This window comes from Geospiza fortis, unplaced genomic scaffold, assembly GCF_000277835.1.
Source record: "Geospiza fortis unplaced genomic scaffold, GeoFor_1.0 scaffold488, whole genome shotgun sequence".
In the NCBI taxonomy this organism is placed as follows: Eukaryota; Metazoa; Chordata; class Aves; order Passeriformes; family Thraupidae; genus Geospiza; species Geospiza fortis.
In genome coordinates this window covers 3,576,811-3,593,510 of record NW_005054365.1, presented here as the reverse complement: position 1 = coordinate 3,593,510, position 16,700 = coordinate 3,576,811, and the positions used below count along the sequence as shown (strand labels likewise).

Below are 16,700 nucleotides of genomic sequence, written 5' to 3'. Positions count from 1 at the left end.
AGAAAGATGTGCAAGGGAATGCCTGACTTCAGGTTGTTCCTCTGTCAGTTTTCCTTTTAGATTCTGTTTCAGGCAGGGTTTAGGATCTTTGACTTGGGTTTCCAGGCTGAAAGCAACTTGCCAAGTGCTTCTACCTGCCATGGCAAGGAAAAGCAGTTTGTAATAAGGTGTATTGTCCCACTTTTAAGGTCTTGATTTTAGCATTAGCCCATAACAGGAGCTGCTGCTGACAGATGACTGCAGCCTGTCTGGTGACTGCATTTCACCCCCACTGAGCAGGGCTTTGCTGCTTTGCAGAGTTTCCCTTGGATACCAGAGAGTTTGCCCTGGGATCTTCCAGGACTGACGCTTACCTGTCGATCTGCCACTCCTGTTTATTATTTATTGTTATGGAAATTGCACCCTTGTGGGTTCTTCCTTGAAGTGAGTGACAGCCCAGACTGATTTTTCACCCTGCACAGTGTTGGTGGTGTTGCAGCGAATAACTTGCTTGTAGACTTGACAGGTCCAGGGTATTAAAAAAAGCACAGAGAGAAGAAGGAGAAGGAGACTATTTTTCATGCTGCTTTTGTACAGCAGAGAGCAGGCAGAATTATTCATGTAATCTTGACTTGCAGGTGTAAATATTTTGGGCTTTCAGAAAGGGAAAAACTGGCATTGTATGAGAAGCTTTGTTCTGGAAGCCTCACACAGCTATGGTCATTGCATCGTGTGAGGCTGAGCTTGATGCAGGGACCTTTTCCAGTGCCTTCCAGAGCTGGAGAGCTGGGACCTCTGTGCATTCAGAGTCAGGGTGGAAGGAGGGAACAGCCATGGGGGATGCTGGTACCTGGACTCACTGTCTGCAAGGATGGTCTGAGCTTGGAGTGAGCTTTTGCCAGGAACCAGAGGAAGAACTGCCTGAATATTCAGCTGGAAGTTGCCATGAGTTTTTTTGCCACAAATTCCTGATGGAATGAGATGCCTGGATAAGGGATTATGCAAGCTTTAAAGAGGAGGGCAGAAACACCTTGAATTTCCACGTGGTGCGTACCTAAGTCATTAGTCTGGAGCATGACCACCACTCTTTCTTGTGGGACCTGTTAATTACCTGGTTTGGGTATGGAATTGAATATATCAGACTTATTTTGCTGTTGAATTTGATTTCTGTAAATATGTTGTTGCCCTGATAGCTGGTTCACCAGGCAATTTATGGTGGGGTAGCCTGTTCCCGTCTTTATTGTGATTGTATTGCTTTACAAAGCCAGGTAGATTCTGGCTGTAGGCACTAATTAATTGCAGCAGGTGGTCAGTCTATCCCAAGAATACACCTGGCATTGATAGCAGGATGGGAGCAAGGTTTCAAGCAACTTGGAAATCAGACCTTTGTGACATGCAGAGAAAAGGTGTGACATCTGTGCAGCCTGTTCCCAAAGCCAAGTCTGGGTTATACTGAGGTTTGACAGGCAGTGGCTGTGGGCTCCCTTTTACTGTGTGTTAATGTCTGTCCTAAATCTAATTGCAGGTTTGATCCGAAGAGAGCAGTGCAGCAGCTGAGAGCCTGCGGAGTGCTGCAGACCATCCGGATCAGTGCCGCTGGCTTCCCATCCAGGTGCTGGGCTGGGAATTCCCTGGGGTTGTGCTGTTCCTGCCACTTACCCGGCAGGTTCATTGTGCCCAAGGCCAGGCTGGATGGGGCTTGGAGCACCCTGGGACAGGGGAAGGTGTCCCTGCCCATGGCAGGGGTGGGGCTGGGTGAGCTTTAAAGACCCTTCCAGACCAAACCCTTCTGGAATTATCTGAGGTGAGGGAGGAAGAAGGAAACACTTGTGTTCTCAGGACAATGTTTATTTAGGTTTCTTTATATCCAGGATAGATTTTCTGCTTTTTATTAATTTATGTTTTGTTTCATTTTGCTAAACTCCTGCTATGTCCTGGGTGCCTCAAGTGTAAGAGGTTCATTGTCAAGCAAAGAGCTGCAAAGTGGGCATGACAGAGAGTGTGTTGTGCTGTGTCCAGTGCTCCAGCTGGTGATTTCAGTTTGGTCCTGGGAGGAATTTGCTCTCATGAAACCCCTGAAAAAGCTGATGCCTGGCAGACAAAGGAATCCAGCTTGGATGCTGTACCTAGGTGAACGTCAAGTAACAAAACAACAACTCTGGAAGCAATCACTGCCCTAAAGCACTTCTTCGCTGTTTGCCTGAAGCCCCTTCCACTGTTCAATTTGATTTTCTTTATGTATTTTTTCCCCTGGCTTCAGACATCTGCTGCAATCTTCATTTCAGCCAAAAAAAATCTGATTCTACTTTCAGAGAAAGAAAATAAGGGTTGTAAATTATTGTTGTAGACTTTCACAGAGCACATCCAGAGCATCATAGGCTTCAAACTCTTGCATCATAAAAAGGAGGGTTATGGGTGGTGTGCTCCTGCTGATTGAGATATAAAATTCAAAAGAGGTTTTTAAGGTCCAATAAATCAGAAAAAATAGACTATACATAAGTCCTGAAGATGACAAGGGCAAATAATTCTAAAAATGCATCAATTGCATTTTAGTGCCAAGCAGCTTTGTGTTAATGTCAGCAAAGCCATCAGCCTTTTTATATGGAACAAAGAAGTCATAAATATGCTCAGTGAAGTGTTGGCTAAGCGTGATGTGGAGAACCATGAGAAACTTCCTGTCCTGCATTTTGGAGAGGAGTGTGCTGCTCTCACCTCCTGAAAAGCTGCAGGGGGTTCTGGCAGCCGAGGGCAGCAGCTGCAGGTTGAGGTGGCTCTGTCACTTCTGCTGGCCAGTGACCTCTGTGGGCAGGTCACAGCTGGTCTTGGGGTCCTCCCTGACCAGCTGGGTCCAGCTCTTTATGGAGGAAGAAAGGAAAACAGAAGGAGAAGAAGAAAACTCTCATGGAACCCAATTTCTCTGTGTCCCCTGTCAGTGTGGGAAGGTGCAGATCTGGGAGTCTGACCCTGTTAGAAGACCCAGAATCACCTTTGGATCTCATCTCTGAAGTCTTGAGGGCTTCTGTGGAGGCAGCCAGTAAAAATCTGCTTCTTTGTTGCTTGATCCCTAAGCCGTGGTGCGGAATCAAAAATTCCAGCCCATGCGTTGTCTTTAATACCATCTTTGTAGCCAGACCAAACCTGTCAGTTCTCTTGCAGTAAAAGCCCTGAAACAATGAAAAATCTGGGGGTTTTTCACATGCAAAAGGCCAGAGAAATGCAGTTCTTTGCTCTCCAAGCAAGCAGTCACACTGCCCAGTGCAATCTGGGTCCTAGCTCTGGCATAGTGGGTCCTGGGAGAGTTTGGGGAGCTCTGACTTGAGTGTTGTGTATTTTGTAAGGTTTGTTACTGTTCTTACCACGGCTGCACGGATACCCTGTTCCTCTCCATTCATAATTATCCTACAGATTTGTAGTATTTTTCCATTTCTGCTCACTTAACTGCAGCTAATACTCTACAGCACTAAAATCAATGTGAAATCAGTAACTGGGGAGGGGGAGCAGAGGGGAGAAATCACTGCAGCACCTGGACACCAGCCAGGATCTATTGACAGCAAACAATTGACCAGTGCAAGGGCCTCTCCACCCTGACAAACTAAAAACTGATGCTCTCAGCTCTGCTTGCATGCTTTTGGTTGTGAGATCTTTTCCCAGGACACTAAGAATACAGAACTTTTCCATCACTGCAACTTGTCAGCTCTTGTTCTTCCTCCAGGGACCAAAAAAAGGGTGCAAAAAGCAATTTTCAGCCTTTCAGAGTGACCTTCTCCAAAGTTTGTGATTCTTGAAGGACAGATCTTTGTGTATTTTAATGTTTCTAGGATATACTTGTGTATAGGAGCAGCTCTGCACCAAATAGAACACTCACTTTGGGCTCCAGTAGTTCTTCACCTTCCTTACTCAGAAAATTCCAATCTTGAAAATCCAGACTCAGGAGCTGGACAATGTCATTGAAAGATTGTGAATAAACTGTGTCTTTATATTGACTTTATGGACCATCTTGGGAAAAGATGCTTCCACAGGATCTTGTTTTGTAGGAAAAGTAACAGACTTTTAGTTATTTCTGCAGTTTTACATGTGACATCTCTTGGTTTTCATCACAGTGGGCATTGATTATTCCTGTGTATTTCCTTATATTTTGAGACAGGCTGAATTAATATTGCTTGATTTAGGATAAAACAAAAAAGGAGAGTCATTGCTTTAAGTTTAAAGCTCTTGTAAAGGCTCTAAATTTGGAAAACTTTAAAATAATAACACAAAACTTGATCTTCGTGACTTTTGCTTCACTTGGGTGTAAGCAATTTACCCATAAAGCAACAGGGAATTTCCAAATTTGTTTATCTCAGGGTAAGTTTTATCCAGAAACAATAGAAAAACTCTTGTTTTCATCTTCTAACCTCTGAATGTATTCCAGCGCACTGTCACTAGAGTAACTTTCTGAGGGTGATGTGGCTTTGAGTCAGAGATCTCTGGATAAATCTACCTGCTGGTGAAGAGTTCAGTGTTTTGAGTCCTTAATAATTTTTTACCTCTAAAACAAGAAAGAATTTTTAATTACCACTACAAGTGGTAGTTGTTCAAGCTGTGTAAGTCTCAGAAATCTGAAGCCTGGGGCTCCCCACTTAGGGTGTTCCTGGGTTTATTTTACCATTTCCATGGTAGGCTGAGCTCTGGCTGCGTCTGAAATAAATTGAAAATGTATCATTTGCTTTGAAATGTTACTCAGCAGTTAAGAAATCAGTATCTGTTAGCATGTACATAAATGACTGTGATGAATGGAGTGTCTGAGGTGTGTAGGTAGTAAATCTATCATCAGCTTCCCTGGGTAAAGCGTGGAAGATGTCTCTGTGCTGTAAAACCATTCATCTTCCTTACAGAAACTGGCGGCATAGAGATGAGTCTGTAGAGAACTAATTGGTGCAGATCTTCATGAATAGCAAAATAACTCCTTAAAACAAGTTTTTAAATTGGTTCTATCAAAACTGTACTTTTTTTTTCCCCCCTGCTGGTTATGGTGGTTTCCAGTCAGTGGTCCAGCAGCAGTGGTTCCCAACATGCCATCACTCTGAATAACCTCATCACTGCAGTTCTCTCTGAATTACCCTCTTTGTAGTTGTTATGTATTTATAGTTTAAGTATCCTTGGCATTTGGCTGCTTCCTCTGGTCGCTGGAGCTCACTGTCAGATTCAGCATTTTTGTATCAATTCAGTGTGAAATCCCAGCTGCTAAACTCTATAAATATTAAACATTTATAATTGAAAACTATCATGGACATCCTTGGATGTATAATTTTTTTTCTAGAATGTGCCTTTAGCTGTCTGGCTGTCATTTCAGGATAACAAGACCTATAAATTGCTTTGGCTACCAACAGTTCTGTTTGCCCACACCCAACAAAGGTGTAATATGTAAATGGAGGGGCTTTCCCCCCTCGTTTTTCCCTTTGAATATATTCCAGCTAATTTCAAGCCAGGCCAGCCTGCATGTTTTAGAACTAATTGAAAGGCAAATCTGTTCTGCTGCAGTAAACAAGGCAAGAGAAATTTTCTCCCTGAACTGCAGCTTCTAAAATAATTTCATGTCAAATCTTGGCTCTGAGATTGAACCTGCTTCCTTCCAGACATGTTCTGACTCCTCTGGAAGGATCAATATCGTCCAGCTCCTTCCTGCTTAATATATTGAGCCCTTCAGGGGAGGGTGCCTTGTGGTGCTGCCAGGATTTCTTATCCAAAACTGAGTTTGCTCAGCACCTGGGATGGTCTTTGGTGAATTTGTTTACTCTGAGTGAAAATTATTTCGTTAGTTATTTTATATAACGTTCAGTTTTATATGGTTTTTTTTAATATAACGTTCAGTTATTTTAGGGTACCAAAAGAAACCATATTGTGGTTAAGAGTTTGAAGGTTTTTTGACCTATTACACTGCTTTCAGCTGTTCACTCAGTGCAGCTGGCACAGCATTGCTGAAACAATGGGTTGTGGATATTTTGGGCAGTTGTTGACTGCTTGGAAAGATGCTTTTTGGAAACTTCCTTGGAATGTCAACCCCAGTTTCCTACCCACGCTCTCCCTTCAATTTGGCATTGTAATAAACACAGCTGGCTCTGCTCAGGTTCATAAACCCTCGATTTTGGACAGGAGCAGCCCTTTTGCTTTGCAGCTGGCTGCATTTTTGTATAAAACATCTAAATCTGGTTGCTTAAACTACAGAAAAAAGATTACTTCATCTGTGGTGTGTGCAATGTCTTATTCCTTCTGTTTCCTGTAGGTGACAAAGACTTTGCTGGGACGACCAAGTCTCAGGCTCTCAGCCAACCATCCTCCTTGCTGCTTGAGCCCAAGGAGGGGTTTTTCCACAGGCATAAGTTATTTCCCTGCATCCTTCCCTTCCCTTTATTGCCTTTTCCCCTTAGTGACCCGTGCTGACATCAAAGCAAAATTCAGCTGTTTGAGGTTGGCTTGATCTCAGTTTGAGTAGCATCTGCCCAATCCTTTGTGCCTCCTTCTTCCTGTTTCTCAGTTGTGCAGGTACAAAAATGCCCTGGTTCCATCTCTTTTCTCTGCATCACTTATCTGGATCTTAAAACTTGATGATGATGATGATGATGATGATGATGATGATGATGATAATAATAATAATAATAATAATAATAATAATGCAGAGCTGTATTTATTTAGTGTCCCTTGGTGGTTTCCAGCCCCCAGCACTGAGGCTTGTCCATGCTGTGTGTTGTGTGGCAGCATACCAAGCACCTGAGATCTGTTTTTTATTTGATACCTGTCCACAAGTTGAACTGAGGTGTACCCTTCCCACAGTCTTTCCTGACCTGCTAAGCTGTGGGGTAACATAGCACATCCTTTGTCTCCTGCTGGGAGTCAGTGTGTGGCTTGGCGAGTATGAGTTAATTTTCTTTTTTTGTTTTCATGACTTTTTTAGGTTGGCTTGATCTCAGTTTGAGTAGCATCTGCCCAATCCTTTGTGCCTCCTTCTTCCTGTTTCTCAGTTGTGCAGGTACAAAAATGCCCTGGTTCCATCTCTTTTCTCTGCATCACTTATCTGGATCTTAAAACTTGATGATGATGATGATGATGATGATGATGATGATGATGATAATAATAATAATAATAATAATAATAATAATGCAGAGCTGTATTTATTTAGTGTCCCTTGGTGGTTTCCAGCCCCCAGCACTGAGGCTTGTCCATGCTGTGTGTTGTGTGGCAGCATACCAAGCACCTGAGATCTGTTTTTTATTTGATACCTGTCCACAAGTTGAACTGAGGTGTACCCTTCCCACAGTCTTTCCTGACCTGCTAAGCTGTGGGGTAACATAGCACATCCTTTGTCTCCTGCTGGGAGTCAGTGTGTGGCTTGGCGAGTATGAGTTAATTTTCTTTTTTTGTTTTCATGACTTTTTTCCCCTTTTAAAATGAAGGCATTGTACCTAAAAAAAAAGATGTACGTGCAGAAAAATAATTTTAAAAGTGCGTGTACAGCAAAGCACTGAGCTTCATTATTTCTGCACTGGAGAAATCTCCCTTGCAGGGCTGGGGGATCATGTTTGTTTCTCTCCCAGCACATAGTTGTAAGGAAATTTTATACAGCTTTGAGCCTCGAGTGGTTCAATGAGGCATGTTACATTAAACCTGAGTGCTTTAATTGTTCCTTTCTCTGAGGAGGATTCTGTAGCAGCACCTATGAACCCCTGCAGCTTTCTTTTGCTGGTGAGCTGGGATGGCAAATATCCCAGCGAAACTCCTGATGGGCTGGCTGAGCCCTGTTGTGGCACAGATTTTGTCTTGATGCCCCATGGACAATAATACAGGAGCAGTGTGGTGTCAGGACTGTCATTACCTGATAAATCAGAGAGTGGTGAGAGCACGAGGGAGGCAGCTCTGTGCCCTGGGGCTCAGCATGGGGCTGTGAACCTCTTGGACATGTGCTACGGGGCTGTCCTGTGAACACCTTGGCAGAAACCAGGGGATGTATTCCCTGGCTCTTCCAACATCTCATGTGAGACTTACTCCTGAAAAGTGAATCATTTTTATTAAGGATGGACATGGAAAATATTTTTTTTCCACCTTGGGAAATGAGAATGACAGGCTCTGGAGGAAGACCCACTGTGCAGTGACCTATGAGTTATTTTCAAGGAATTCCTGCAAGTGTCTGACTCTTGTTTGTGAGCAGCTATAGGATCTCCATCTCTGCTGTGGTCCTGGAAGATGGATTTTGCTTTTTGCCTAGCTTGGACCTGTGCCCTGAGTTTCGTGTTCTGCCTCTTCACCATCTGCTCTTAGCTGGAAGAGCCTGGGTGGCACCTGCAGGGTGATTTTCTTTTCTCCAGATATCAGCAGTTAATAATGCCAGTGCTTGAGCTGACTCTGGCAGGTTAACGGGAATACTCCCTCCTTCTCCCTTCCTCCCTCCCAAGCTTTCCGTGGCTCGAGCAGTACCCGGGCCAGCCTCGTGTGCTTGGCTGGGTGCCTTGGGCTCTGCATGCTCTGCTTCTCCTCTCAGGTTTGATTTGGAGCTGTGTAAACCCCAGGCGTGCTTAAAATGAAAACGGGTTTTATTTGCACAACGCAAAATGGGTAACGTAATTATAAAACAGAGGCACTATAAAAGCAAAGAGGAGGCAAGTTTAAGTTAAACCTTACAGGACACAAGCTTGTAGTCTTGCATAATCTTTGTGTTCAGTTTTCATCCCAGAGGGAGTTCCTCATAGCTGACATTTTAGTTTTTTTAGTAGTAATCAAGTACTTTTGGTTATTTGAGGGTGGGTAGCCGTAGCTGCCTGGCCTCAGAGCTAGCTCGTGGAGACAGAGATTGAATCAGCGCTAAATCTGGCTGTGACAGAGCCAATCTGAGCATTCTGAGCATGGGAAATCCTTTCATCGCAGTGGCCCTCATGCTTCTGTCCCCACGAGCTCTCCATTTTACCTTTGGCTTTAGGTGCAATCTCAAGGGTATTCTGGTTTTTGCCAGTCCCTTTATTCTTTACTAGTTGTGTCCTGGGGGCTGTGTGTCCATGCAGGAGTTACATGTGGCTTACCAGTCCACCTTTTTCCCCATTTGCTCTCTTCATTCCCTTTGTGAACATTTCCTTCTACTGCACTCTTTTCAATGAAAAAAAGCATTGGCTTTCCTCCCCTTTTCTGAAGTGACACAAAACTCTGTTGGCTGTGTGTTTTGAAATCAGCAATATGTCTGTCTTAGCAAATACCACAGCTTCCAGTCTTCAAGGTGTTTCATGAGAGATACCAGCAGCTGGAGTAGATGATTGTGCAGGTCCCTTCCAGCTGAACTGTTTTGTTTCATGATGTATTTTGTAGAGCTGGCAGCTGTGACTGCTCAGGTGCTCTCGCTCAGCCTCACCACTGCAAACTGGCCACGACCTGTCACAAGCAATGCTCTGACCCTTTGCAGTTTATTTTCCCTCCCACATCTTAATCCCTGGAAGTGTAAAAATAGGAAGAATTTGGTGCAGTAATGCAAAAAGTTAAGGTGTGCATGGGGCTTGTGGGTGAAGAGGATATTTCTGCATGGCAGCTCTCACAGTTTGCTCTCGTCCTGGTTGCCAGAGCATCCCTGCAGGTAAGGATCAGGCCCGCAGGTGGTTTTGTTGAGTGAGGGCAGAAATCAAATCCTCTATGATTGCCTCCAGTCTGCCTTTGATGCTTGTTATGCGTATTTTGTTGAAATATCTGTGATCATTCTGGACATGGCTGGAAAAGTTTAGTGTTAATTAAAATCTCAGGTTTTGAGGGGTTTATAACTCACTGTGTTAATTTAGAGAAGGCTGAAACTTGGCAGATGCTGAAGCAATTTCAGGATCGCAGTCTGCAGGCTCTACATCTATCACCAGCAGCAGGAGATGATATTTCTAGCAGCAGGGTACAGTGCTTTAATTCCTTCAATTAGCATTGCCTGTTTGGAGGCTTTGCTGCTGGAGACAGTGAGGCATCTTCCAAGGGGCTGCTTTGTCTTTCCAGAGCCCAAAGATTTTGTGTTTGTTTGAAGGGTGTCAGCCACAGACCTCAAGATGGAGCAATTAGGGATTCAATTGATTGAAATTAGTATTCAGCAGAGTTTGAGAACACAAAAAACAAAGAATATCTGTTTGATTCATTCTCTACAACTTTATGAAGATTGCTGTTTAATTTTTATTTTTGGGCAATCAAGAGATCCACGATTTCTCCCAAGTTGGGTTCTCCTTTCTGATGGGAGCAGCATTGTTACATTTGAGTAGTAAAGAGCAGCAGACTGGGAAGAACATCAGGGGTGAAACCAGGATGATCTGTGGCCTTTCTGTTCCAGGCTAGAAAGGCCACATGGTCTTTCAGTGTCTGAGATTGGGGCCAGGCTGGGGGTGAGTTGGAGTTGGTCCATGCTCAGGGTAGTGGTGAGAAATCCCTTGAAATATTTCACACTTTGGCACATCTATGACTCCAAGCACTTTATTTTAGTGAAACAGTGCCCAGCATGCAGACTAACCCAGCGTGTGCTTTGCTTTCAGGTGGTCCTACCCTGACTTTTTCAATAGGTACCGAGTGCTTATGAACAAGAGAGACCTCTCTAAGAACGACAAGAGGCAGATCTGTCAGACCCTGTTGGAAGACCTCATTAAGGTGAGGTGGGGCCAGATCTTTGTCACTGATGCTAAAAGCACAGAACGCATGGCTTTGATGTGGCCTGAAATTGCTCCAGGTTCACCTGCTGCATGTGCAGGTGCTTCTCCACCCCAGGCAGCCTGGGAGTTTTCCCAAAATGAGGGAGTCTTGCAAAGAGGTGGCAGGAGCAAGTGGGACATGGGATTTCTTGGTTGTGGTCAAGAGGAGTGAATCATTTCAATGCTGGTGAAGTCCAGAGTTTTCTGTCACTGGCTGGGCATGAATGACTGGCCACTTTTAAAAAACGTGTCTCCCCATCCCCTCCTTCTGGTTTTGTCTAGCCACAGCTGGAGCACATTTCAGGGGTCCACCCTGGGACAACGTCATGAACCTTAGTCAATAATTAAATGACTCTTTGCACAAATGAGTAAGGAGAAAGTGCAGTAAATGCCTTATCTTGATGTGTGGGAGACTTTCAGTGGCCCTATGTGGAAAAAACATCCCACAGACTGGGACTTCTTTACCACAAACGAGTTAGAAGGTTTTGCCACCTCACCTTACCAAAACTTTACTGCTTGCTTGTATGCCTTTTTAAATTGCAAATGTGCATGCAAAGGTTTCTTGCTGCTGAGTGTCTCAGAATGTGCACAGCACCTTAGACAGGTTTTAATGTTTGATCTCTTGTTTTCCTGTGGGGTTTTGAGGAATTTACACAATTGGGTTCCTCTTCTTGCTTTTTGCAACCAGTGTTACCCTTGGCTGCAGAGCCTTTTGCAGCACATGTATGACTTTCTAGATCTAAACATTAATATTTTCTAAAAAGAAATATTTTTCTTGAAGTGCTCTGGTGTTGCATTTCTAGTCTGGTGTAGTGGAAGGCATCCCTGCCCATGGCAGGGAGGTTGGATATATGTGAGGTTTAAGGTCCCTTCCAACCTAAACAATTTTTTGATTCTGTGATTTCTTTATTTACGTAAAAACCAGCAAATTACAAAAACCCAGATACAAACAAAAAACCCCAAACCCCCAAAAGCAAACAAACAAAAAACCCCAAACCAAAATAAACGCCAAATAAACTCCCACACCACAAAAAACCAAAAACAAAAAAAAAAAAAAAAAAAAAAAAAAAAAAAAAAAAAAAAAAAAAAAAAAACAAACAAAAAAAACCCAAACCAGACCAACCAAGCAAAAAAAATCCACAAAACACAAAAAACCCAACCGAAAACCCCTTCAAAATTGTGTAAATATATGCAGTTTAAGACTGAATCCTAGTGCTGCTTTCCTTAATGGGTGTATAGATGCTCAAGTGTAGTAAGTCTAATGGAATCTAATAATGTCAATGATATCTAATAATGTCTAATAAGTCTAATAATCTAATGTATCTAATAATGGAGTCTAATAATATCTTCATTACCCAATTAAGAAAAGATATGAGTTGATAAATTTGATTCAAAGTGGTGTTTTTACTCTGTATCTACTGATCAACTTAGATTGAAAACAAAAAAAGAAAAAAAAAAGTGATGTTTACCTCAATTAAATATAATTTCCTTTATGCTTTTGAAAAGGATCCAGACCAGTTCCATTTTGGCCGTACCAAGATCTTTTTCCGTGCAGGCCAGGTGGCATATCTGGAGAAGCTGCGGGCAGATAAGTTCAGAGCTGCCACCATCATGATCCAGAAGACGGTGCGGGGCTGGCTGCAGAGGGCCAGGTACCAGCGGCTGAGGCGAGCCAATCTCGCCCTGCAGCGCTACGCCCGCGGGCACCTGGCACGCAGGTGGGTCCTGGGGAGCCTCAGAGGGGGCCAGCTGGGAAGCCAAGGGTGGAAACACCTCTGGCCACCTGGCTTTTCAATCTGTTGCATATTCTAGAACTTAAACTTGGGGGTTTCATATGGGGAACTTTGGAAATCCTCTGCTGGCTTGAGAGCAAGATGCGTAATGTGCATGTGGATAACGCTGTGGTGAGAGTTTCTAAAAAGACTCTAAAGGGCTAAATTTGGGGCTTATTTCTGGCCCCTCTATGTGGCTTTATTTAGGGGCAAGAGATCAAAATTCTTTGCCTCAAACTGGGTTAGTATTTACATTAATTTAATTTCTAGGTGCTGGGCCAAGGTCATAAAATAGACAATCTGGTTGTAATGAGGTGACTATAGTGCTCCGAAGGATTTAGGTGAAAGTGTTTCACAAAACTAATATTTTCCTGGGACTGCCTTTGGTAAAGGGCATTTGGATCAGCCAGGGAAGGGCTGCCTAGTTGGTATGCACTCCTCCCCTGCAGGGACAAGGTTTGTGTCTCCTGATGTCCAGGGGGAGTTCTCAGGATTGATTGGCTGTATCCTTTGTAATGAGGAAAATCACTCCAAATCACTGGCAGGGGGGCTGTGTACAGTAGATAATAAAGGAGCCTCCTGTTAACCCTTTCTGTGCAGGAGCCCTTGTGTCAGTGGGTTGCTGGGGTTTCTGTAGGTAGCACTCTGCTGGAGGGTGGGCTGCTGGTGGCAGGTATGGGGTGGGTGTGAGGGAGGAGTGAAGCAATGGAACAGCATCCCAACACACTGACCACATTCCTTCTTGTGGCCCTTCTTCAAGCCAGACAATCAGCAGAAGTACATCAGAAATACCAGCTGAACTTGTGGCGTTTTTTGTGATTTTGAAAGGGTTGGTGTCAGGGAGAGCCAGCTGCTGCAGAGTTCCTCCGACATAACTTTTCAGTTCCCCTCTTGGTGCAGGGCTTGTAGGGTGGGATGGCATCTGAGTAACTACTCAGTAATTACTCGCTTTTTGGAGACAGACCATCCCTTATCCTCTTCTATCCAGGAAGCCCTGGCTCCGTGGGTCCTAATGAGAAACCATTTGCCTCAATCAAAGGAATATATAAACCAATCTGATGTGGCTCTTAGTTTTGATACGGTTTTCACAAAATAAAAGAAGTGGATCAAATTTTTATATAATGCTGCATGCTGAGAGCCATAAATGAATCATAAATCCAGCAAAACAAGCTAATTATCAAATTTAATGGAGGGTTTATGGGCATTTATTAACCGGTGTAACAACAAATTGAACATGAGTTCAGCTGGTGAAGGGGAGCAAAATGGTGCGGAGTTGACCACATCCCTCATTATTTACTGTCTCTGAATGGCTTGAGGCTCTGCTCAAGAATGTTGCCAAAGCAGTGCACACCAGTTTAAATGTCAAATCAATTTGCTGCTGTTTTCACTGAGTCAGTAGTGTGCTTTTTATAGTCAGGGGGGTGATGGAGCCAACCTGGGTGCTGGTTAGAGCAAGGATGCAAGGCAGAGAGTTCAAACCAAGGAAAACCTGGGGAATACTTGGGTTTAATGCTGTTTGGGAGCAATGAGGTGTGTTGATCTGTGGTTCCAGTGCTCCTGGGTTCCATGGCTGCTGTCTGATAGCATGGAGGCATTCTTAGCCCAGCTGTTGGGGTGGTCTTTCCTGAATACCATCAAGCTACATTGGACAAAAGTTTTCCTCTCCCCCTGGTTTAAAACTTACTGCATCAGAAGAAAAGTTGGGGTTTGTTTTCCCTGCTTACCCTCCTCCTGTGCACTGCAGGCTTTTCCAGCACCTGAGGAGGACGAGGGCTGCCATCATCCTGCAGAAGCAGTACCGAATGCTGCGGATGCGCCGGGCCTTCCTGAGGGTCCGCAGCGCCACACTCACCATCCAGGCTTTTGCTCGGGGCATGTTTGTCAGGAGGATTTACCACCAGGTACACCACAAGGAGGGTCTCTGTGTGAGGAAAGAACCTTTATGTTTACTTCTGCTGTGGCTGTGTTTGGGAAGCTGACAGCCCCCAGTGTTGCCGGAGGACTGAGGGTGATGGTGAGGTTTGCTATTTAAAGCCATGCGAGCAAAAAACATTTTGGCAGCAGCACCTCAGCAGAGCAGGTAAATGGAGTTGGTCACTGTGGTGCCAGGAGATGTTGTGGAGATGTGGAAATGTCATTTGGTCTAACCAATGCTCTGCTGACCCTCCCCATCCCACTGAGTGTGTATCGGAGCTGCATGCAGGGGCTGCTTCCGGTAGGGTAGGAAGACAAGGAGGGTCTGTCATGGAACGCAATAAGTAATTTATTTCTAGAAATATCTCTTTAATTAGGTCTCTCCTTTAGCTTTCTGTGTTAAACCTGGAGTGGGACACAAAAGATTTAGAGTTTCATGACAGCAGTGATAAAGTGATAAATCATTGAATCCTGGGGTGGTTTGGGTGTAAGGGGCCTTAAAGATCACCTCATTCCACCCCTGCCATGGGCAGGGATACCTTCCACTATGCCAGATTGCTCCAAGCCCTGTCCAGTTTGGTCTTGGTCACTTCCAGGGAACTAGGGACAGCCAAGGATTCTCTGGAAGACCTGTGCCAAAGCATTGCCACCCTCACAGCCAGGAATTCCTTCCCAATATCCCATCTAACTCTGCCCTCTGGCAGTGGGAAGCCATTGCCCTTTGTCCTGTCCCCTCATCACTTGTCCAAAGTCTTTCTCCAGCTACTCTCTGTCAGGAAACTGAGAACAGCTTTGGAGAATCTTCTGTCTACTCCTCAGACCCAGCACTGTGTTGGTAGTTACCTAAACTGGTGCCTAACTGGGTTATGGGGCTACTCCAAGAAATGAGAGGCATCAAGAGGGAAAAGCCTGTTCCTGGAAATAATTGAAATTACCTGGACGCCTGGTGACCTCCTAGAGAGACCAGGGCTGTCCTTTGAGACACAGCAGCTGGTGATAAGGAATTTGTGCTGCCACTGCTGTTTCAGCATCTGTTTTTTAAAGTGGAAGCTTCTGCAGAGGAGGCAGCTGGTCCATCAGTTAAACTCTCTAAGATTCAAGGCCACCCAAATCTTAACAAGGTGTAGAAGTTGTCTGAAGGCCAGGCCTCTCTAATCTGAGTGTCCTTAATCTCTCGAGCACCTGGGTATAGGTTTTAGATAAAAGTGTTTGTTCCAGTGCGTGTTCAGTGACAGATGGAAGGCTGTGGGTGATGATCTCTGGGATGAGGACATGCCCAGTGCCCACCCAAAAATTCTCTGTAAAGCTGAAATAAGTCCCCAAGGCAATGCAGTGGGGTTTCTTTTACCTCTTTGGGCATCCCTAGCTTTCCCCATTTATGAATGCCAAGGCTGAAGATGTACAAAGCTCATTTCACGGTCATTTTTGCTGCATCCTAAATTCATACAATCCCTTTATTCTGAATTAAAATTTGCAACTGCAAAGAAAGCCTTAGGGTGAAACAAAATATTTATAAGAGAAGCTGATAGGATAACCTTTTCTGAGACAACTTAACCCAAACTAATAACAATAAAGTGTCTTGTAATATCCAAATTCTCCTATTTATTTCCTTAGCAGACTGAAGCATAAGGAAGCTATTAACAACATGCTGTTTGTATCTCTAAAATGTCAGCCTTCAATTTTAGACAGCAAAATTGAACTGCCACTGACTGACAAGATAGCTGTAAATTTTGGGGAAGAAATTCAATGCAAACATGCCAGAAATTTCATGAAAACAGATAAAAATTACTACGAATTGAACCGTGCTAGAGTACTAGCTGCAGACTGTAGTGAAAGGACTCATAGTTTTATTTGAAGGTTATCCACATGATATGAAATCCCATCAGGACAGCATTTATCTGCAGTAAAAATTATCATAATGCAGAGGCGGAAGACAGAAAAGAAATCTACAGATCTGTTCTGGTGATGTCTGACACTGAGGGGACAGTGAGTTCATTGCTGAGTGTTGGTGTGTCTGTTAATGAGTGTTTATTCTGGAGCTGTGGCTCTGGTGGATCTCAGTACTCCTCTGAGGTGGTCCACAAAGTCACACTTGAGCCCAGATGTCATCTGCTCCCACCAAGTCCTCACAACCAGGATCATATTCCCTTGTGTCACTGGCCAAGCAGGTCTTTACTTCAAGACGAAGCAGGCTCCTGGGAGATGTGTCCTGCCTGCATCCATTAAGAACAGTGCCTCCATGAAGGAGGGTGCAAAACCACAACCTCCATTTCCAGCCATCAGCACCTGCATCTTCCAGGACATTCCTTGGAGGAGAAGCCCTTTCCAAGCAGTTTGGGAAGTGTTGAATGTTTGTTGCAGCCAAACCAGA

The 16,700-nt window shown here is 44.2% G+C and overlaps 1 protein-coding gene across 1 annotated transcript in view; it reads left to right on the top strand.

The window, feature by feature from the left end:
* Window positions 1–16,700, top strand: part of MYO5B (myosin VB) — a 146,371-nt gene that overhangs the window by 83,881 nt on the left and 45,790 nt on the right. Inside the window, exons 17-20 of the mRNA XM_031059641.1 lie at window positions 1,505–1,591; window positions 10,491–10,602; window positions 12,150–12,361; window positions 14,160–14,291. Of these exons, the coding sequence (XP_030915501.1) occupies window positions 1,505–1,591; window positions 10,491–10,602; window positions 12,150–12,361; window positions 14,160–14,291 (543 nt within the window). The remainder of the gene's footprint in view (window positions 1–1,504; window positions 1,592–10,490; window positions 10,603–12,149; window positions 12,362–14,159; window positions 14,292–16,700) is intronic.